The 22,751-nt window shown below is 25.8% G+C and overlaps 1 protein-coding gene across 1 annotated transcript; it reads right to left on the bottom strand.

The window, feature by feature from the left end:
• Positions 1 to 10,755: 10,755 nt before the first annotated feature.
• LOC145829322 (ammonium transporter Rh type B-A-like) lies at positions 10,756 to 21,097 on the bottom strand. The gene is made up of 11 exons (XM_082937087.1): positions 21,015 to 21,097; positions 19,629 to 19,671; positions 19,294 to 19,414; positions 16,183 to 16,372; positions 15,712 to 15,859; positions 15,125 to 15,269; positions 14,608 to 14,771; positions 13,360 to 13,497; positions 12,903 to 13,036; positions 12,396 to 12,591; positions 10,756 to 11,189 (listed from the first exon to the last, which is right to left on the bottom strand). Exons 1-11 carry the CDS (start codon positions 21,017 to 21,019, stop codon positions 11,133 to 11,135), a joined length of 1,341 nt encoding a protein of 446 aa, XP_082793213.1. The 5' UTR covers positions 21,020 to 21,097; the 3' UTR covers positions 10,756 to 11,132.
• Positions 21,098 to 22,751: the final 1,654 nt, after the last annotated feature.

The following is a 22,751-nucleotide window of genomic DNA, read 5'->3' as shown; positions in this document are numbered from 1 at the left end:
CTTTGCTTTTAATTAAGAAAAAATCAATCCATTGGATAGAGGTTTGAATTATTGAGTGGGGCCCCATAAAAAAAGTATTTTTTTTTGGAATTTCTACTCAAACGGATGTTTTAGCCAAAGAATATATTTAGATTTTATTTTTTTATTTTAATATTCTTACTTTGCTGTTTTCTCAAGGGTTGTTGTTTTTTGTTCTATTTTTTAATAATTTAACAATATATCTAAATATGCCCGGTTGTAAATTTCAAAAACCTTCAATTTTCTAACGGTCACTGGAGCAAAATAGTTTTTTTATTTGTTGAATTATTTTAATACACATAAATATTATTATTTTAAATGGTTTACGCTTTTTTTATCAAAAATGTTTTTATGTAAGGCATGACCCATGTACGTTTTACTAAAGTTATCATTAAATGATCATGAGATCCCTTATATTTAGAAAATTGAACGTTTTTTGAATTTACAATCGAACATATTTGTAAATATTATTAAAATATCAGAAATTAGAAAAAAAAACAACCCTTGAGAACACAGCAAAGTAAGAATATAAAAAAAAAATTTTTGGTTAAAACATCCGCTAGAGTAGAAGTTCCAAAAAAAAACATTTTTTCTATGAAAACCCCACTAAAAAACTCAAACCCCAAATCCAACCGATTTTTTAAAATTAAAGGCAAAGGAGCGTTCTCTAGAATAAAAAAAAATCTTAGTTAGCTTTAAAGATAAGGAAAATAATTGAATCTAAAGTTAGGACATTTTTTACTATTTGCAAAAAATTCTAATCGAGCCAAGTTAACGCCCGTAATATTTTATTTTTGTGCTTCCACGTAAACAGCGGTTTTGAGGTGATTAACTGACAATTTTTGTCAACTTATACCTTTTAAATGGTTTCATATGAGTTGCTCCATTTAATTATTTAAAAAAAATGTGTATTTGAAAAAAATTGAAATATGCTGTAAATATAGTATTTCTGCAAGAAAAATATTGATTTTATTCCTTAGTAAAACAAAAGCGATCAATTGAAAATAATTTAAAAACATTTTTCTTAATTGAACTTATTTTTTTGATTTGAAATACACAATAAACATGTCTTGCGTACACGATTTGATAAACCTACTTGTTTTTTCAACATACTTATTTGTTTTATTGATAATTTAATTTGTAAATGTTGTAAATTTAATAAAAGTAAAGTTTGTTGCAGGTGGTTGAATTTCTACAACAAACTAAAATAAAAAATTCTTCCTTTACAATTTTAAGCAAAAGCTTTAGTATGCGGAAAAAGACGAAATATTCTTAACAAGTTTTTATTTAACTAGGAAACACAGATTGATGAGTTTAATGGTCCATAAACTTTTAGTTTTTACCTATCTAAAACCATATTTTGAATTCAAGCAATTTTTCAATACATACTAACCTAACCAATACTTACAATAAATCATTAATAATAGAAAACGCATGAAATATTTTGCATGAAATAAAGATAAATGCATGTTTCGAGAGTTTTACCGTAAAAACTGTTTTTCGTTTATAAGTCAAATTTTAGTTAATAATAACAAAGTACATTTGACTGTTATTTGTCTGAAAAGGTTAATAAATGTTTACTAAGACGTATTTAAGCATGTATTCATAAAATGTTTACAAATTTTGTAAACTTAATCTGGTTAAACTTTCATACTTAGTCTAGACCAAGTTAATTTGAATTCTTAATTAACCTATTTTCTTCCTTTAATGTTTTAAACTTCTCAATAAAAGATAATACATAAAATATGAACTTCATCTGTTCACGTGATTAAAATCTAGAAAACAAAAAAAAAAGCAAAAGCATTAGTATGCAGAATAAAACGAAATATTCTTAACACTTTTTTAACTAGGAAACATAGATTGATGAGTTTAATGGTTCATAAACTTTTAGTTGTTAACTTTCTAAAAGCATATTTTGAACTCGGGTCGTTTTTCAATAAATACTCAGCTAACCCACACACACAATAAATCATCAATAACAGAAAAACATCTTTTCAAGTCTGTGCATGAAATTAAGATTAACGAAGCTTCTGAAAGTTTTAATGTGATTATTGTTTTCAACTTATAAGATAAATCTTTGTTGAAAGTAATGTCTACCGTATTATACTTTATTATAGTAGATTCAATTAATATTTCTATTCATAGCTAAAAATATAAATAAAAATTAAGCTATTTTTTAGATTTAGAAAAAAAGTTTTAAAACTAATTCTAGTCAATTTTTGTATTTAGTCTGTATAAAGTTAACTTGATTAGTTAATTAATATAGTTTTTCCTTTGAGTGTTTTATACTTTGCCGGTTAGATTAATATATCTAATGTTAACTTCAAGTATATGTAAATAAAAAAAAATCGAATTTTTAATTTTAGAACAAGCAATAATGTGTGCAAAAAAAAAAATTAAAAAAAAAAGTTTAATTGTCATTTTACCTCCCCTTAAGCATTTTAAAACAAAAAAAAAAGTATTAGTAAATTTTATTACAATTCAAAAATTTGTTTTTTATCATAAAACTCTGCTATCAAAAATTGAGTTAAATAAGTTTATCAGTGTTTATTGGGTTAACCACTAAACATTAGTCATTACATTTATAAAAAAACTAAAATAGAAAGATCGCATATTATAAATTAAATCTAATGCAAAACTAGCCTTTGAAAGTTCTTGTGAACAGCTAAAATAAAACTGGATTATCTTGAGAACTAATACTTTATATAGTTTCTTATCAGACTTCTAAGTAAACGCGTAAATATTTGCAAGCAATTCAATTTTATGAAGTCAGTTTTATTTAAAGTTTAATTTAAACAGCATATCACTTTAAAATGCATAGTAAAAACTTTAACTTTGTTTATTTTTTGTTTTATACGATTAAAAAATAAAATAATAATTTTACAAAATTTACTAACATGATACTTTTTAGAACAAAGAAATATGTTGATATTAAGAATTTAAAGACTTCCCGTGTGATATATAGACTTAATGATGATAGCTACCAACCCAAAAATACTTATTAACAAGTTAATTAAAGTAAAACATTAAATTTTATTAAATAAAGCTTTATAAAATAAATGCACATAGTAGAATGACGTAAAATGATGAGATTAATAGTTTTGATGGAATAATTTTAAAAGTTATAAAAAGTACATTTCGAATATACAAGACAAACTTACAATGCATTTATAGAAAATTAATACACACAAAACGTTATAAATCAATAGTTATAAATCAAAACATATTTTAAAGTATTTGAAAAAGCCAGTAATGTGCATAAAATTAAGATTTATTAAGGTTTGGAGGTTTTTCCGTTGAAAATAATTTTTTACTTTTACTTTTATGATTTATCATAATAAAAATTATTCTTCGATACCATCACGACTATATATAACTTTCAATATTCAATTAAAGCACAGAACAAGTATTTTTAAATTTATTACTAACATTTTTACTTACAAAAAGGTTTTCAAAACTTATATTTAGTATGTATGAAACTAAGTTGATTAGTTAATATCTTAACTTACGATGTTTAAGGGTTTTTCAATTCAATTCTAGCTGAAAATTTAATTTAGTCAACATTGGTAAAAAACTATCTTCTGTTTACTGCTAAAAACTTAACAAAGAGTAGGCAAGGAAATGTAAAATAAATAAAAACATTAACAAAGTTCTTATAAAACAAAACCTTTCATTGAGCTTTTACAGATAAGTTGGAACAAAAAATTATGTTTATACTCTTATGAAGTTTAGATATAATTTTTGATTAACTTCTTTTTGAGCTATTTATTACGTAAATTTAGTTTAATTCAAAGTTTTAATAAACAAATGGAAATTTTCAACTATTATCAGTTCAACAATTCAAACCCAAATTAAGATTAATTTAATAAACTACTTAAATAAAGTATAGGAAAAGACAAACTAACTACAATTATAGGTTTTGCTCTGAAACATCACATACAAAATTTCTATTGCTTCTATTGGTTGAACTTAAGTTTATTCTAGTAGTTGATTTTTATACTTAAACAATTAGTTAAGACATGTTTTTTAATTCTCTTAATTAATTTTGTAGCTCGTTTACAAATATTGTGATAGTTTTAAGTTACTTATAACTTTGATATACAGAAAAAACGGGCTTAAAAGTTAGTTCTTTTTTAGTTTTAATTAATGAAAATTCTTATTTTTTTTTAAGAAGTTTAAGTTTTAATTAAAGAAAAAAAAGTTTTTTTTTAACAAAAAATCTAAAAGTTTTTTTCAATTGTTCATATTGTAAAATATAACAGTCAATAAAAACTAATTTATATTTCTAAAACAAGTACAGCTATTCATAAAATAAACGATGAATTCACAAAACTCTTACCTTTGTTCAAGTATGAAAACTTCTTGTATAAAAAGTACTTTGCATTCACAGCAGTCCTAAATTAATCGAGCACCAGATAAGCCTGGACAATGAATTAGAATGGTCGTTAAGTTAAAAATTTAACAAATTACTACAAACTTCCATTTATTACGTCACTAAAACGGTCACGATCTAGCTTAGAAAAAATGCAGCACAGTGCAGTTAGGGTCCGATTGTAATGTTAAGGTGTTTCCCCTAATAATTGCTGCGTCAGCAAAAAATAAGTTGTTTGTTAAGTTATAAATAATTTTAGCTATTAAAAGTTAGATTTTTGATTAACTTTTAATATATTTGGCTAAGGTGGATTAGGGATAAGGGTATAATTAAATGAAAAATTGAAACAAATTTTTAAGAAATGTCGACGTCGCAAATACTAGAAGAAACACCTTAACGTTTTAGTCGGACCAATGCAGTTGCGATTAATTCTGATATTTTAATTTAATGCTTATCAGTGGCTAAGTGATGTAATGTAGTTGACGAGTGCAAAAAAATTAAAAGCTTTAAGCAGGCCCTTATATTATATACTATTAAAAAAGAATTTAGTATGAATTTTTTTAGTATAAAAAATTTTTTGTAACCAAATTTTCTTCAAATGATAGGTTTAACAGTTTTAAATATCTTATAATTTTATTTTAGGTAGAGCACTTCTCCAGTGTTCAACCCAACGCAACCCCTTTTTGTTTACTAAAATTATTATTAAAATCGTTAAATATTTTAATAAGTAAGTAACTTAAACACTATTTAAATTTATTTAAGTATTTAATGAGTGAGTTTACTCAAAGAAAATACTCTGCGACTGCAATAAAAACGTATTGAATTAAAAGATGAAACTTTGCATGCATGTATGCAACCGAAATAAAACTATTTTCCTAAAATTTGAACTTAATTTAACTGAAATCAGCTAAACTGTATTACCCTTTGTAACTCGTTTTTTTTAATACACAGTTAATTTTAACTATCGTGATCATAAAAAACAAGAGAATGCCAGTGTTGTTTAAAACTATGGTGGATGGGAATTACTCGACCGTTAACTTAAATAAAGTTCAAAACGTTTAAGTTTAAAATTTTACTAATATATTTTACTAATTTATCTCATCTAATTTATTACGATAAACTTCTAAGTTAAACCTAATAGTTTTAAAAACTTTGGATTTAGTAACGAGAACACTAAAAATTTGATTCAGTCGGCCGTTAACTTAAGTTGACTTTTCAAAAAAAAAAACTTATTTAACTTTAAATGCAATACATATTTTACTTGATGATGTATTAGTTTTAGAAGAGTGTACTTCAAAATTGAGGTTATAATGCTTCTGAAATATGCTATTGGCGTGAGTAGCGCTATGCCTATACTGAATGTTCAAACCTTTCAATTTTGTAGTTAGACCACTTTTATCTTTACTAAATTTTAAATATTAAAATATGTATAACAGGTACTAAATTTTAACACAAACACTATAACTGTTACTATGTAATACTATAATTTAATATCGACACTTTTAAGCACTGGTAAAAAAAATTACACTATTGAAAGTTTGGACATTAGTACTTAAATCAATTGATAAGTTAGATATTTTTGATTTTCGTATTTTGAAGCATAAAGTAATTTTATACGTAAAAAGTTAAACAACTTTTAGTTTCTACTTTCACTTTAGTTTCTACTCAAAGAGCTTTTATGATTTTAATAAGTCAAGTAATTAGTTTCACACACAAATTCTTTAAAAGGTAACAGTTCAATAGAAAGTAATAAATTTATTTCTTTTAAGAAAACAAAGGGGTCATTTGATTTATGCAAACGCATTGAGGTATGTTCAACAAGATATCATTATTCTAGTTTAAAGTTTGTACCAGTATTATCTTTTTTAAGTTACAGCCAGGATATTTGATATTTTTTAAGTTTGATCGACAAAAATGATTTTTATTGACCTATTTAAGATCAAAAAAATAGGGTTATCTAAAATAAGTTACTTTGATGAAATACCTTTTAATTCCAAAACTTTTACATTGTGGTTTTTATAAAAATTGATAAGTGTTACGCACCATGTAGTTACTAATATTTTTAATGAGTAAAATAATTCTACAATAATTCAAAAGTTACTATCTAGAAATTAAACTTTTTATTTAATGAAATGTTTGAAATACGTAACATTTTGTTTTTGGTATTTGTTTGCGGAGCTGGCATGGTTTTTATGATTAATAGGTATGTATTTATTATTGAAATTCTTGTAAGAAATACCAAGAAACGTGTACTGTGTTGTATAATCGCAACTAATAAACTTTATATAATTGATTATTTAACATGAAAATATTTGACAATAAAAAACCTATACTACCTCATTTTCCATCTTGAAAACCTAACAACGTTCAAAATGTTTGTTCTAGTTATTATTAATGGTTTGTGTAATTTCAACCTAGAACCTAAATATAATCTAATGAACTTCTTAAAAAGACTAATCAGATAATTTCTATTTTCAGATAAATTAAAAGCTTTACTTGAAAGTCTTTAAATTTTACGTTAAATCTTTTTTTTTTTTGTATTGTATGTAAATGAACTCAAAATATGACTTCAGTTGTTAAAAAAACTGCTATACTTAATAGTTTAAAGTTAATTAACAACAGTTTAATTCATATTTGATAAAGTTTTAAACTAGTTTTAGTAAAGAAGCAAATATCAAAAAATAAGTATATTTGTCCGAAGAAGAATAAACTTTTATAATTTATAATTCAAACCTCAATATGCACTAAAAACTTTTTTTACAACTTTAAAATCAAACTTTAGCTAAATTACAACTAAAAATTAAATTTCTACAGTTTTAAACGCTCAAACAAATTTAAAGTACACTTTTAAAAAACGTGTAGTTAAAGCAAAGTAATTCTTGATTTATGCTAAAGTAAGTTTGTTATAAAGTATAAATTGAATTTTGTAAACAGGTTTATTGTCCATAACGTAAATATTTACTTTACTTAACAACGATAAACGGATAATTTATTATAAAAAAAAAAACATCAGCACTTTAATTTTTATGCTAACAATTGAAGTTTTCAGCTTTATTGTAGTTTTTATTTATTAAATTTTGTCGCACGATTTACAAAAACATTTAAGCTTGCAAAAAACAAAAAGAGTTTAGATGAACTCATAATATTTTAGTCATTATATAGATTAAAATTTCAGATGTATACGTTTAATTTTGCTTTGAACTATTCAAAAGCAAAAAAAATATGTAAAGATTAAACTTTGTTAGCTCTATTTACAATATCTTATTAGATTTATCTTTGTTGAGAATTCTATGTCTTATAAAAAGATAAAAGGTTGTTATAAAATAATTTTTTTGAGATAACGAGTTACTAACCAAGCATAATTATGGTTATACATACTTTATAACCAAAGTACATATAAAATATATTTTTTATTTTTTTTTATAATATTAAATAGACAATGCTAAAAACTGATAAGTTATAAACTAACTACAAAAAATCACGGAAAAGTTTTATTTAGTGTAACTAAAAAAGTTGAATGAATATATCTCAATTTTATTCATGCATATGCTATGTCTTCTAAAAGATACACTACGTTTTAGTTTAAGTGAAAAGTACCGGTTGCCAATAAATATTAGCTTTTTTATATAACAGTACTTTATATAAAACAAATAAAAGCCCGCATTACACAACAATATACTTTTTAATCTTTTTTCAATATACTTTTAAACCACCTGTTAAGTACTATAAAACCACATTACACAATGTTTTCATGTAATTTCTTATACAAGACTATCATGTAAAAAATGTTTGTTCGAAAACTAGGATTTATTGAAACATTTAAGTCTAGAAGAACCTTGAACAAAGTTTATGTTTAAATATGTTGGTTTTATGTAACCTTTAGTGTTTGTAATATTACTTTAAGAAGATTAACTAGTTTTATGTAAAAACAATAAAAATGCAATTTATTTTGGTTTAATCAAATTTTTGCACAGTTCATGTTCTTAAGTTTTATGTTTAAAAACTTAAAACAAACACAAAAAAAATGATTGATTTGCTTAATATTATCTACTAAACAAAAAATGGTATTGAGTACACTAAAACTTTAAATTTCTTACACAACTGTTTTTACATTAGTTTTTCTTGTTAGAACTGGTGTTAGACTATACTTATGTTTTAACAAAATAATGAAATATACTTTATTTTTAATTTGTGCTATAAATGAGCAGACGGCTAGTGAAAAACAGCAAGTTTGAAAGTAAGTTATATTGACTAAAACTTGTGCGTGAGCTTAAAAAATATAATAATAAAAATAATTCTAAATCAGGTTTCTCAAAATTGGCCCCGTTTGACAATCTGGGGCAATAGATAGTATGCAATAAAGTAAATAACTGTTATAGATTAATAGATATTAAAGAGACGTTGTTTAAGGTAGAGGAATCGTTTTTGTTAAATTTTTTGCCTAGTAAGCTATTAACGAGTGTAATTTGGGAAACTCTGTTTTAACCAATAGTAAAAAAAAAACATTTTAACGTTGAAACTGCATATAAGTCGTTTTAAACGAGAATTGTCTATATTTACTTGTTCAAAACTATTTTGTTTGGATTAACTTTAAACCAACCATATTTTAAACTTTTATTGAGGTTTTTAAGTAAGTTCATGACACTGAATAAAAGCTAACGGTTGAGCTTCACTTGAATTCAAGCGCAAGCTAGCACGTGTTATTTTCCGATCTATATACCCATTAAAGATACGTAAATCGTTTAGCAGAATTGAAATACTTATAACATGGCTGTTTAGTTTTATAAAAATTATGCAGGACATGCTAACTTTCATTAAACATGCAGGTTAGTGTTTAGACTAGTGTATTTATGTTATTAAATAAGCGAGCATATAAATGGAAAATAGTTACGAACGTATTAGACAAGAATAAATAAAACACCGTATACTGGACTGTATTATTGTGTCATAATAAATTAGCCTTGACTGTTCTAAGTTTTAAAAATTCAACAATTTTTTTTCTTATAAAATAAAGCTCTAGTTATTGAACTAACACAAAGTTTAAAATTCAATTAAATCTCACAAAGTTTAGTTTGAATGTAGCAAAAATGTGATACTTCCAAACGTTTATATCTAACTACATTTGATGTGTGCAAATTTAGAAAAAATATTTAACTTAGCTTCAAATAGTTTTACACAACATTAGAACTATCGCAAAAGTTTTGTTGAAATTTTCATTTATAATTTCTACACTGTAAATTCTTAAAAAAATATCAATATATGACTTTTAAAACTTAATGTCTTAGCTTTATCTAAGAAGTTTTTTTGCGAAACTAAATAGTTTATTAGAAAGCTTATAACAAGATTTTATGTTCAGATAATTGTTTTTAGAAAATTATGTTATTCCGATTATCAGGAATTCGCTATAAATATTAGAAAGAATATAATATTATTTGTAAAAGTTAAATATTAGAAGTTTAAATTTTTTTATGAAAATCTCAACAATTCTGATTAATATATGCTTATTAATTGATTTACAAAAACTTACAAAAAACACTAAAAATTAGTTTTAATTACATTAACCAACACTAAAACTACCTTTTCTTATTAAGGCTAGTTGAATTAAATTGTTGAATGAACTTAAAGTAATATTACTAGCAAACTTTAAAAATAAATTTACAGATAAAATATTGTGCGAGCACTACTTGGCAAAAGTAAACTTTTTAAAAATGTATTATGTTTTCAGTGATCTATGAATTTTCTACTCCATTAATGTACTATCATAGTTCAACAATTTCATTTTATATTTTGTACGTGGCAGCGTTGCTTCAAAATAAAAGTATTTTACCACATTAAACTTAGACACTTTTAATAAAACTTATGACTTATCATGTAACATAATAAAACTAGGTTTATTTGCTTTCTGTTCTAAAAGTTTTGCTCTACAGACTGTTAAAAAATACTTAATCTAAAATAAATACGTTCTTTTTTGTTTTTTATGATAAACAAAAACGCTACCGTAAAGTATTTATATATTTATTTTTTATGTTTGTCAAATTAAATGTATTTCAAATTAAGTACAGTATCCGATTTACTTTAAGAAATTAAGTTACATATACAAAATAATTTAAAAAAAACTAAATCAGGTAATATTTTTAATTTTAAAACATAAGTTCAATATTTACGACTATTGATATTGTTAAGACTTAGATTTATATGTTTGATTTATAATCTAATTTCGAATTACTACCGTATTAAGGATATTTGCTTTTTATTAAACTTTAGTTAAGTACTACAAACAAAACAAATGCCCAAACTAAACTGTAGGTTTAAAAAATATCAAAGCTTAATAAGTTACAAGCTAGCGCTGTAATGTCACCATAACAATAAAATACCAAGTTGTTTCAAACAAAAGCAGGTTTATTTGAATGTTCCAAAAAAAAAAAGAAAGAAAAAAGTAAGAACTAAAAAGAAATTAAAACAGTAAAAACGAATTGAATTTTATGAAAAAATCATAGTTTAGTTAAGTATTACAATCGTGTAAAATTTATGTACACCTTTGTTGTTTTCGTTAAATTAAAGTTGAAAAACTTACAACTTTGCACACTTTTATGTCTTTTAGAAAAATAGTTTAAAACTAACGCAAAAGTTTTTGTTTTAGTTATTTGTTTATTTTTAAATTTATTCTACCATTAACAAAAACAGATTGTACAAATCCTAAAAATATTTGGCAAGTATATTAGGTTTAACTTTTAAAATTCACTCAAGCCATTGTTTGCAATTCATTTTTTTCATTTTTCTCTAGTTCTTCGCTTTCACACTGTAAAAATAATGAAGTTATAAGTTTAATAGTAAAAATGTAAAAGTTGTAATTAATAAAATTTAATTTGTCAGTATAAAAACAAAACAGCTTAAATTTTTATCTAATTTTTGTATGATAGGAACTTAAGCTATTAAGCCTTATTAAAATATAATAAGTGAGTTTATTGACTTTATACATGAACTTTTTAATGTTCGAAAAGGAGCTTGAAATTTACTTTTCTAAGGATCTACGCACATCTTTAAATACTTTTACAAATACTGGTTTAAAGTATAGTTATACAAAGAGAATAAGTTTAAATTAATATTAAATAAAGTATCTGAAAAATCAAAGTATAAAAGTATTTAAATGGAAACTTAAGTTTTATGTCATGCTTTTAACACCTATAGGAAAGAAGAAACTACAAACGGTTTAGAAAATAAAACTAGTTTGTTAGCAGTTTTTAGTCTTCAGAACTATTTTTTTTTCTCAGACTTATAGAATAAAATAATATCTAATCTTGCTATGAATATTATTAGTAATATTTAAAGATTTCTAAGAAAATTTTAAAGACACCAGCAGGACACTTTACGAGCTACAAGGAAAGTTATTAAAGATCAAATATACTCTAAGGACATGCTTTTAAACATCATTTTAAAAACTGAAAACATTAAATAAATAAACAAAAATTAAAGTTTTTACGAATGACAAAATGTAATACCAGAATTTTTTAAACATATATGCTGCTTTACTTGTGCACAAGATAAAATACAACACTCGAAGTTATTTTGAACTATATATATGTGAAAACCATTTAACTAAAAACTAATAAAAATTTCTTGTTCATGCTTACTACGTACACACCAGTGAAAAAGAAGAGATCTAACATGTTGTTTTTAGGGAGTTTAAAACCTAAAATAGAAATAATTTTTAATGTCATGCTAACCAAAGGGGATATATATTCTAGCTAAAAAATTTATGATGAGTTTTCGCCATGCTGCTAACACAAAAAAACTTAAACCAATAAATCACTTCATTATATCCTTCACACCAATTTACATACCCACGCCAGCAGAAAAAGAAGACTAGACTAAAGATAAAAAGTTAAAAATATGGAGTAAATAAATAAATTTAAATGACATGCTACTCAAAGTGCATATACTTGAATATTTTAAAAAGTACCCCTACAATGCCATGAGTATCACACACAACATTTAATCGAATTACTTTCATATACTCTCCGGTATTTACCTCCCAAAATATTTCGTCCTCGTACAGCTCTTCGCTCTTCATCCTGTCAAAGACCCGCACGGACATGAAGAAGCCGGTGAACAGCCCGCCAGCTATTGCGATGGCAAGTGAAGCGAGTAGGGAGTAGATCTGGAAGGCTGCCTGGCCTTCACGCTTGATTAGGCCGTCGTAGCTGCAAGAAAGTTTATTGTTATTTAAAAAAAAACAAAAAAAAAAATTGCATGGTGTTTATCAGCTTGGGTTAAACACACCTACCTTTGTAGCTAGTTATGGTCGTAAAAAATATTTCTAAAGTGAATAAATATCCGCAAAAAGTCTTATAAGTTTAAAAACATAAGTTTTAAGAAACTCTTAAGTCTCATAAGTTTGGAAAACGTTTAAACTTTAAATTAGAGGCTTGAAAAGCCACCTTTTAAATTAATTGAACATAGTTTTATTTAAATAAAATAACCGATATTATATTAAAATTTGTCAAACGCTAACCTATCAAAGTAGGTCTCTCTGGTGGCCACGGATGCCACAATCGCACTGATGCAGGCTCCAAGGATTCCCGGCATCCCGTGAAGGTTGTGGACCCCGCAGGTATCGTGGAGGCCGATCGCCTTCTCTAGTGCTGGCTGTGGGTTAAGTTAAATTATAATTGCAAAATGATACAAACCAAAAGAAAAAAGAGTATTTTGTAAACACATCGCAACAATGATACAAACCAAAAGTACATGAAAGTGCACCGTGTACATCATAATGAATATTTTTATGTCTAATAATTAAAAAAATTAACTCAGTGTGTAGAATATTGAAGATAACTTTACATTTGTGTTAAAAGTTTAATAAGTTGTTAAGCAGTATTAAATTAACTTCGTTTCATTTATTAACTTAAATGTAAGCGCTACAGTTGCAGCTTTTAATTAAAAGTCCTGCAAACTTATACATATCAACACACCTGAATGTAAACGTATCCGACAACAGACAGAATTCCGGCTACGGTTCCAATCAACAAAGCTCCGTAAGGTTGAACGATGAAGTCAGCTGATGCCCCCATTGCAACTCCTCCTGCTATTGCCGCGTTTTGAATGTGGACCTGTTTCAGATAAGTTAGAAAAATATAAAACATATAAATGATAAGTTATGAACAGTTAAATTAGTTAATATAATCACCGCAATATCTCCTGTTATTCCAGCGTTTTGTGTTTGAACCTGATTAGATGAAAAAATTTAAACTGTGTTCGGAAAACAGTTGTTCTATACTATTACGTTTTATTTTTAACATAATTAAAAGCATCAGTTTCGTGAATGACTTAATATTTGTTACTTGTCTTAGTTGATGTACTTTTAGATATTTATAGCAGCCTTTAGACAACGAAATTGGTACGAGACTTTTAAAAGCATCAGTAGTTCATCAGGTGCAAAGAAATGTTTTTTTACAAAACACAACAATTGTTTACAATGAAGTAAAAACATGAAATTTTAATTAAAACTATTCAAAAATTTTAATTAAACATGATGAAACTTTTGTTTAGAATAAAAAAAAAATTATTTAGCATACATTTTTATAATGTCTAAACAAAAAAGTAAATACCTTTTAATCATGGTCAGCTTGTGTTAAGCTTAGAAAAAAAGTATGCAAAACACCAACGTAACAAAGCAATGTGCTTACAAAACATATTGAGAGTACAACTTGAACAGCTGAGCGCCAGACCGCAAAAATGTTTACACTGAGGTTTAATTTCGACGCGTTTTAAGTATCAGCTATGTAAGCGCTTAGCTGGTTAAAACCATTCGACCGTGAAGCACGTGCGTTTTGTTGTTTTAACACGAAGTTAAGTGGCTCAACTAAGAAAATACTCATCAGGGTTAATTATTTTTTTCTACTTGTTTGAAGTAGTGCCGGTGTTTGAAATCTAATTCTTGTTATTATTTACTGTTGATTAATTGTGCCCTGTAACTTGGTAAAATTAATCATCAATCAAACAACCGTGCAGGGTTCAAATAACTTTTAACAAAAGGTTGAACTAAAATATAACTATAAATTGCTTTTATATCGCATAAACCAAGCTGACATTCAAAATATGTTTTATTCGATATAAACTACTTCTACTAATAAAGCTCGTATTTACTAGCTTTAAATATAATTTTAATAGCATCAATATATGCAAACGTATTCATTTTGAGATTGCATACAATGACGTACCATATCGAATTTGTTTTCTTTGCTCAATAGTGATGACATAGCAAACGTGGTAGAAGTGCAAGCGCTCAGTGACATTATTGTGTTGATTATTGCTCGGTGTCTGTCGTTTCCGGTCGCTGGTCCCGCGTTGAACGATGGCCAGAACAACCACAGGAACAAGGTACCTAAAAATGATTAAATATTAACTAAAATGTTTATAAACACTATATAACAATAAAATATAGATTTAGTAAAATAATCCTAGTTGTGATAAAACAAATATTTTTTTCAGTAGATTATTTTTTAATGTTCTAATTTATTACTAAGAAATTTAACCAAATCACCTGCTTGCTTATTTGTGAATAAGCTTTGTATGATGTTTTTAGTACAAAAAATATAGACTATGCTTTTAAAATCATTTAAAATGAAGGTTATATACTTAAAGTTCTGATGAATAAAAATATATAATAAAACCGAGCGATCAAAGCAAAAAAAATATTTTTTATATAAAAAAAACATATCATATTTATAAACTGACCAATCATAGCGAAGACATCTGAATGGTAGACGGATCCTTCTTTTTCTCCCTTGGAAGGAGAGAATTTACCCAACACAAATGAAGCGGCGAGTCCGAAGTAGGCTCCGAACATGTGGATAACAACCGAACCACCAACGTCAGACAGCTGTAAATAATTTTATATATTTAATTATAAATCTTTATCTATTATGTATATTAAGGCTGAATCACAAATGTTGGTTTCAAACATGTTTTGGTTCTGACATAGAAGCCGAAGTTTGAAATACATATGATACATATATATATAAAAATTATGAATATATTATGTGATATTATTTTATAAGAAAAAAAAACTCAGACAGCTGAAGAAGTACTACACACTGTTTATATTGGAACAAATTTGTGTGCTTGCGTAAAGTCTACTATAATATAAATTGAAACGTATAAATGAGATTGAAAAACAAGAATTTAAATAAAATATTTTTGTGTTTATATTTCAAATTAACATTAACTCTGACATAAAATTATAGATTTAAAAGTCGATAACTTTGTGTTAACGTGTGTTTTTAAAACATTAGAAACATTAAAATAGTATTTTTGAAACTGACTTTGAATCCGTTAGTGACGTAAATGCTGACGTTGTAGAAGATGACTTCGAGCGTTGCCATGACGAGCAGTTGCGTGGGTGACGTCACGCCCAGGACGGCCCCGAATGAAATCAGGATGGCCGCCACTGCAAAATCCGCGTGCAAAAAGCTGTGAAAGTTTTATTTTTTATTATTATTTTATTATTAGTTGTTCAATCGATGGTTTTCAAAGTAGTCAATAGAGATGTATGAGATATCGCTCATTTTAAAATAGCAAGTAAATTGGTAATTAACCATTGAAATGGTGATATCTAACAAAAGCGGGCGAATACTTTTCAGGTTCTGTAAAAATAGGTTCGGGAAACCCTGACTTAAGCCCCAGTGTGAAACGAAATCTATAGGCGATCAGCATTTGAGATTAAAACAACTGAATTTTATGCTTTAAAAAACACAAAAAAAAAATCAGCTCTACGTATAAACACCACCACTTACTTATGTAAGCTCAACTGGATCTTGCCGCCTTCGCCGATGTTTGCGAACCACCCGTTCACCAGCAGCGCCCACTGGATGACGTAGACGGTGAGGAGAAAATTGAAGCCCACCGAGCCGAAGCCGTGACGCTTGAGGAAGGTCATCAGGAAGCCGAACCCGATTAGCATCATTACGTGCACGTCCTGGAACACTGTTGAAATATCGTGACGTCATAAATCTTGTATTATCCCGTAAAAGTTAATAAACATTAACATTATTGGTACAGGTGTGCGTGATTATGCAAAATTCATTGTTGTTATTTGTCTATCATCGTGACGTGCACTTTTTTAAATGCTTGAAAAGATAATATAAAAACAAACAAATTCATGATAATAATCACTGTTGTGAAAAATATTACAAAAATTGATGCAACTATTTCTAGAGTTTTAAAGATATATATAAAGCCCCACCAGCATCAACACGTTCAGTTTCTGAAAAGTGTTGTGACGTCATAAGAAAGCAGTGTTTGGGTGAATAAAAACATTTTGTTTTTTTAAAGAAATCATATGCAAGGTTAAATTACTAGTTTTTATATTTGAAAGCATTATAACCGCACTTTAACGTGCACTTACAGAAATCAAGTGATAGATTGTGACATAATACAGCATGATATTTTTGTGTTGTGTTGACACGTCATCATCTTTTTTTACTTTGTATATAAGATTAAAAATTAAAGATTTTGAACACGTGTGTGTGTGTTTGATAAACGATATGAAATCATTTGGAAAGCAACGAAGTTCATAACGAAATAATACATGAGAAATAACATACATAATATGACGTAATAATTAAAGTTTTTAAACACCAACATAAAGTTTTATATTTCCTATTTATTTTGTGTTAAGTAGAAAAAACTATTAAAAAAGTTTGTTAAAGGTAAAAATATCACTAATCGTTATGACTTTTGTATATAAACAAACTCTAAAAGATTTATGAAATATTTAGATTAATTAAGCTAATTAATATTTTGTATTCAACAGAGAAATGTTTTTGTGTATTTTGATATATAACAAAGTTTTAAAAAATTCATTATTAATATTTTGTTATTAGTGTTTTGTATTTAACATAGAAAATTTTAAATTTTACTAAATCAAATAAAATTTTAATTGATTTGAAAACTATTATTTAATAAAAATTAATATTATTTTTTCACTGTATTGTACTTAACAGAGAAAATTATAATCGTGATTTAGGCAAATAAATATGTAAATGACAACAAAACTAAAGAATTAATAAATTTCTGTAAACGTTCAATCAGTATACTAATTTTAAGTACAATTTGACAAATGAAAGTTAACATGAGTTTTTTCAACTCTGGTTTTTGTCAATCAATTCCTGCATTTAAAAACAAGTTTTTACCTAAGGGTATAATTTATCATTTTAAATGTAAATCCTTTAAATAAAATCTTAAACGTACGTAAAATATATTTAATTAACATTATCTAACTGTTTTGTCAAAACTCAGCTTTTTAATCCTAAAGGCATTATAAATCTAAAATTAATTAATAATATTGACTAGTTTAATTTATCATTTTTTATAAGCTTTTAATAAATCACTTTACACGTGTAAACTTTTCGACCAATAAGATTCATGCTTAAACTTAATGATTTTCATGGTTGGTCTCTCTATAGGTGTGGCAATTAGTGCTAACTTAGTTTACCGGTTTTAAAATTATCAACTATGTGTATATAAAAATATTATTAATGAGAAGTTACTAGGTTAACTTGAAAAACTTACATTTAATTTTTTCAAATGAAAAATTAACTCTATCACAAAACGTTCAAGTTTTGAGTAGTGCTCGTATTGATTAAAAAGATTTATAAAAAATACCGTTTTAGTTTGTTTAAACGAAACTCACCGAAATTTTGAAGTTTTAAGTTGAAATTGTCATTAAACTAATAACAATTAAGAAGTATTTTTTGTGATGCAATATTTAGAAATGTTGAGCAATTTACACATTTTTTTATTATGAGGTTAGTTTCAAACCGAAGTTTATTTAGATTTGTTCGCGATAAAACCTATTCAAAATTTTAAGCCTTTAAAAGTGTTAAAACTTATCAGAAAAAATGTTTTGAGCAAAAAGCTTTGGTTAAAAGCATGTAGTTTAAGTACGTTCAAACGAGCTTAATGAAATTTTAAGTTCTAAGTTTAAGTTAACTCAAAAATAAAATTGAGTTGATTAAGTATAAAGTCAAAAAACAATACTTCGAAGTGTTTAGCAGTTTAGTTGTTTTCTAATCATTTGGTTTGTTTTAAGCTTTAAATACGAATATTATTTTGTGTAAGATAGATAAATTCGCGATAAAACGTTTGAGGTAACTTTTTAATTGTTCACAATATTCTATCATGTTAAAAGATACAAGTCCACTAAACTTCTTTATGTGATCGATAACAAAATAAACAGTTTTTGTTACGTGTTTCTTGTAAGACCTTCAAGCTTAACCGTAATTACTTGTAACTTTTTAAAACTCAAAGTGTAATTAGAACTAAACATTTAATTTTTGTAACTATAATTTGTCTAAAGACTATTTACGTTAATAAGCACAGCTTTAACAAAGTTTTTGATGTGTGTAGTTTGAGTAACATAACTATCCGTAAATATTTTTACAAAACTTGACATATGAAGCTATAATTTTTGTACAAAAAAACTGTTTCGTTTTAAATCGCTTGTGGCAAATTTCTAAAGATGATAGACGTTCATTAAAGTTTTTATTTTAATATTTCAAGGCAAATTACTTCTTTGAAAAGTTTAGGTATAGTTTTACTTGCAACACATCAAAATTTATAAGTTGCAAAAAAAAGCGTTATCAATAAGTACCGATTATATTGAATTTTGATGCAGACAATATAACCAACTTCGAGTTTAGGTTTAATTTTATTTGCGACACTTTAAAACTTAAGGTGTAATTAAAACTAAAAGTTTGAATTTTAAACTACAAGCTCTGAATAAAGTTATTCACGTTAAAAAGTACAGCTTACACAAAGTTTTTGATGTGTGTAGTTTGTGTGTAATTATATCAGTTAATTTTTTTTTTAAGTTGAGATGTTTTACTACATGTAACAAAACCAACTTGGGTAAAGCTCTGCATCTTCGATGTTCTTAGCAGATTGGTCGGTGAGATCCGATTTCTTTGGTCCGGTGTGGAGGGGGTCATACTCCACGAAAACTCCGAATAACACTATGAAGATGACCTGATATTACGTAAAAATTTTATTATGTAAAACGGCGGTTAAGAAATTAAGTTGTAAAAAAACATTAGCTTAAATTAAACTTGCATTGAAGTTTACATGGTGTATAAAATAGAAAATTATACAAAAACTAGGTTAAATTATAGGTTGTAAAAAACGTTGTATATAAAACTATGATTAATTTCATACTTTATAACAAATATTAAAAAAAAATTACCTGGGTAACTAGAAGGACTCCAGATACTAGTCCGCGTGTGTTTCTGTGAATAAAAGAACTAATAATTTTTATTTTATTGTTATTTTAAAACCACCACACGTGATAACAAAAAACCACCCAATTAAAAGTAAATAACAATAAAGTTTGATAAGTTAGACGTTAGTATATATTTCTCGGTTGTAAATTAAGCGAGGCTAAAATTTCTATAACAATACTTATCACGTAGAAAAGTCGCGAGAAACAATAGTAATCGTAGACGAAAGTTTTTGTCGTGCAGTCTAGTGCGTTTTATACGGTGCCGAAAACAATGCTAAAAACTGCTAAAGTCTTACGGTTAGTGTCTAGGTGTGTAAACTTATTTGTTATTTATTACGAACTGAACGTTTATTTAATTGTTTATTATTCGTATTTAATGTATTTGTTCTTAGTAAAAGACACGACTGCTTTGTTAACAGTTTTATAGAAAAAAGTTTTTAATGTTTTTAATTATCACTAGTTGTACTTTAAAGCGAAAGTTTTTATTGATCTGGCAAACTTACTGTTTAACTACTTATTGCTGTAAAAGTTTTAATTCCTAGCTGTCAAGTTAAACATTTGTACAATTAAACGAAGTAGCCTTAAATTAAAGTGTTTTTATTACACTTTAAACTGAATGATAAAGCTGCATACTTATTTTCATTGCAATACTGTACTACTTGTTTTAATTTATTTACTAGGGGTAAAGTTTTATCTGGTTGTTCTGATATTACAGAAAGTTTATTGTTTCAAAGCACTTATAACTTGAAAGTTATAGACTTAAAACTTATTTGTTTCAAAACAAAATAAGTTTGTTAAAAACCGATTTTTTATTAAAAGATATGAACTAGTTATCGGCAGTTTAATACAAGTACTGGTTATTGAGTACTTTCGCGAGTTGGTGTCATAACAACTTACATTACTTATCTTATTGTTATATCAAAAACATTATGTTATATTGCTATTTTGTAAACACTTCCTTTTTAACTTTAAACAAACAAAATGCTTTTTAAAAGTCTTTTGTACTAAATTGTTAACTGTACTTTAGTTTTATGCTTTTTGTACATTTTTACAAGCTTTAATTTTTATATATCGTTTTGTTACTTAATGTGTTAAACATTTAATATTTACGTTTGAAACAAAAACTTTTAGTTTCACAGTTTTTTTTTTTGTTAAGTTTTTATTTATTTTAATTTTTTTGTTAAGTTTACACAGTAAGTATTAATTTTAAAGCCATTTCGTTACAACTTTTAAACATTATTCGAACTGAAAATTCATTTGTACAAAAAATATTATTAATCTATGTATAAATAAAATTAGCTTTTGAAATTAACTTTTAAAAGTTTTTTAGAACTTCTAATTAAAACTAACGTCATTTTGCTTGATTTTTTTTCTTGAAATCGAATAATCAACTACAAGTAATCTGTTGAAATTGTACAGACAACAAATTCTGACTCGCTTTATACCAACACATTGAACCACAAACTTTTTTCTTTTTTTTTTCACCACGTTGTTTTTCAGTGGACCCACCTTTTTTTGTATCAAACCGTTAAACTCGAGAAAAAAATAATTCTCTTTTAAAAGTGGGCTGGTCTTTTTTGAGAAAAAAAAAGAAGACAATGTTTTGTATGCTGTATTGTATGATAAAATATGCAATAAAAAGAGATTTTTTTTGCTGCAATTGGGGAATGTTTTGTTACATAAAAAATAAGGGTTCGGTTCTTAATCTTTTTTAAGTAATCAATCAGAAAAAGACTACATTTAGTATCCTATAGAATCATAAAATATGTAAGAATTTGATTTTTTTACTGCAATTAGAGAATGCTTTTCACTTGGGTTGGGTCTTACTCTTTTTTAACCAATAAGAAAATAGATTACACATACTTAAAAGTTATGTAAAAAAATGTTGCTAAATAAAACGGTAATGTTACGGGTTTTACTATTCTTTTGCGTGCTTATTTTAGTATGCAATACTTTTATTTAAATGTAATTTAATATAAAATAATAATATTCTTCAATAATAATTTTAAACAAACATAATTTTACTTCTTCACACGTGTTTTACTTTATGTTTTTAATTTCTTAGAAAGATTTTACATCATTTGGTGTTTTGCGAGAAAGAAATAAAAATATTTTAGAACCACTAAAAGATTGGTTTAAAATGTTTTACGACGTTCATACAGTTTTAAGAGTTAAGTTATTGCTATTTTTAATTAATAACTTCAATTGTTATCATTTTGTACTTTTGTAGATTTTTTTTTAAGTACTCCTAAGATTATTTTCATTAAAAATTAAAAAAAAAGTTTCCGGTTGTGTTTAGTAATAAACTATTTTACTCACTTTAGGTCACCTTGAATATCATACACTAAACTTTTATACTACTTGTAAAGTTTTGCAAAAAAATAGCATGTAAAAATGCTTTCAATACTCGACGTCATTTACAAAAGTTTTATTACACAACAATATATAAAAATTTCAATTTATCATGTTCATAGTGGTTTAGATAGATTTAGACCAAAATATACAAACAAAATTTTAAAATATAACACGACTTCCGTGTAAAATTATTATAGAAGCTTTAAACAGTGTTTCAAGGTTTAAACTAGAAAAAAATATATTTAATAAGAGAGAGTAAAAAATTAATAATATTTTTTGTTGCAAACATACAAAACTTCTTCTTTCAATATACAGTTTACTTTTAAAGTTGTATACCTTCCAATGAAAAATTAATAGAGGTTGGTATACTTGACATTGAAATCATACAAATAATCTTATCGTTTTAGAAATTCTAATTTTAAATTATTCTTTGTTTTAACTTATCAAAAACGGACACAAAAAAATTACAATAGTTTCGGTAAAAAAAAACCTTTGCAGTTTAGTTCACGAAAGTTTATAAGTGTAGAAAATTTGATAAAACATTTAGTAACCGTCAATTTCAGTTAATAATTTATGTCAAAACGAATATGTCAATTTAAATTTTAAGTTTGAATACACTTATTTTTTTGCTGCAATTAAATAATGTGTTTTTATAAAATAGTGTTGGGTCCTACTCTTTTTTTTTTAAAGCCAATCAGAAAAAAATAGTTTTGTACATTATAACAAAATGAT

Source organism: Thalia democratica, chromosome 2, assembly GCF_965202585.1.
Source record: "Thalia democratica chromosome 2, ktThaDemo2.hap1.1, whole genome shotgun sequence".
NCBI classification, from domain to species: domain Eukaryota; kingdom Metazoa; phylum Chordata; class Thaliacea; order Salpida; family Salpidae; genus Thalia; species Thalia democratica.
The sequence above is the reverse complement of the archived record's forward strand: the minus strand, read 5'-3'. Positions and strand labels throughout refer to the sequence as shown.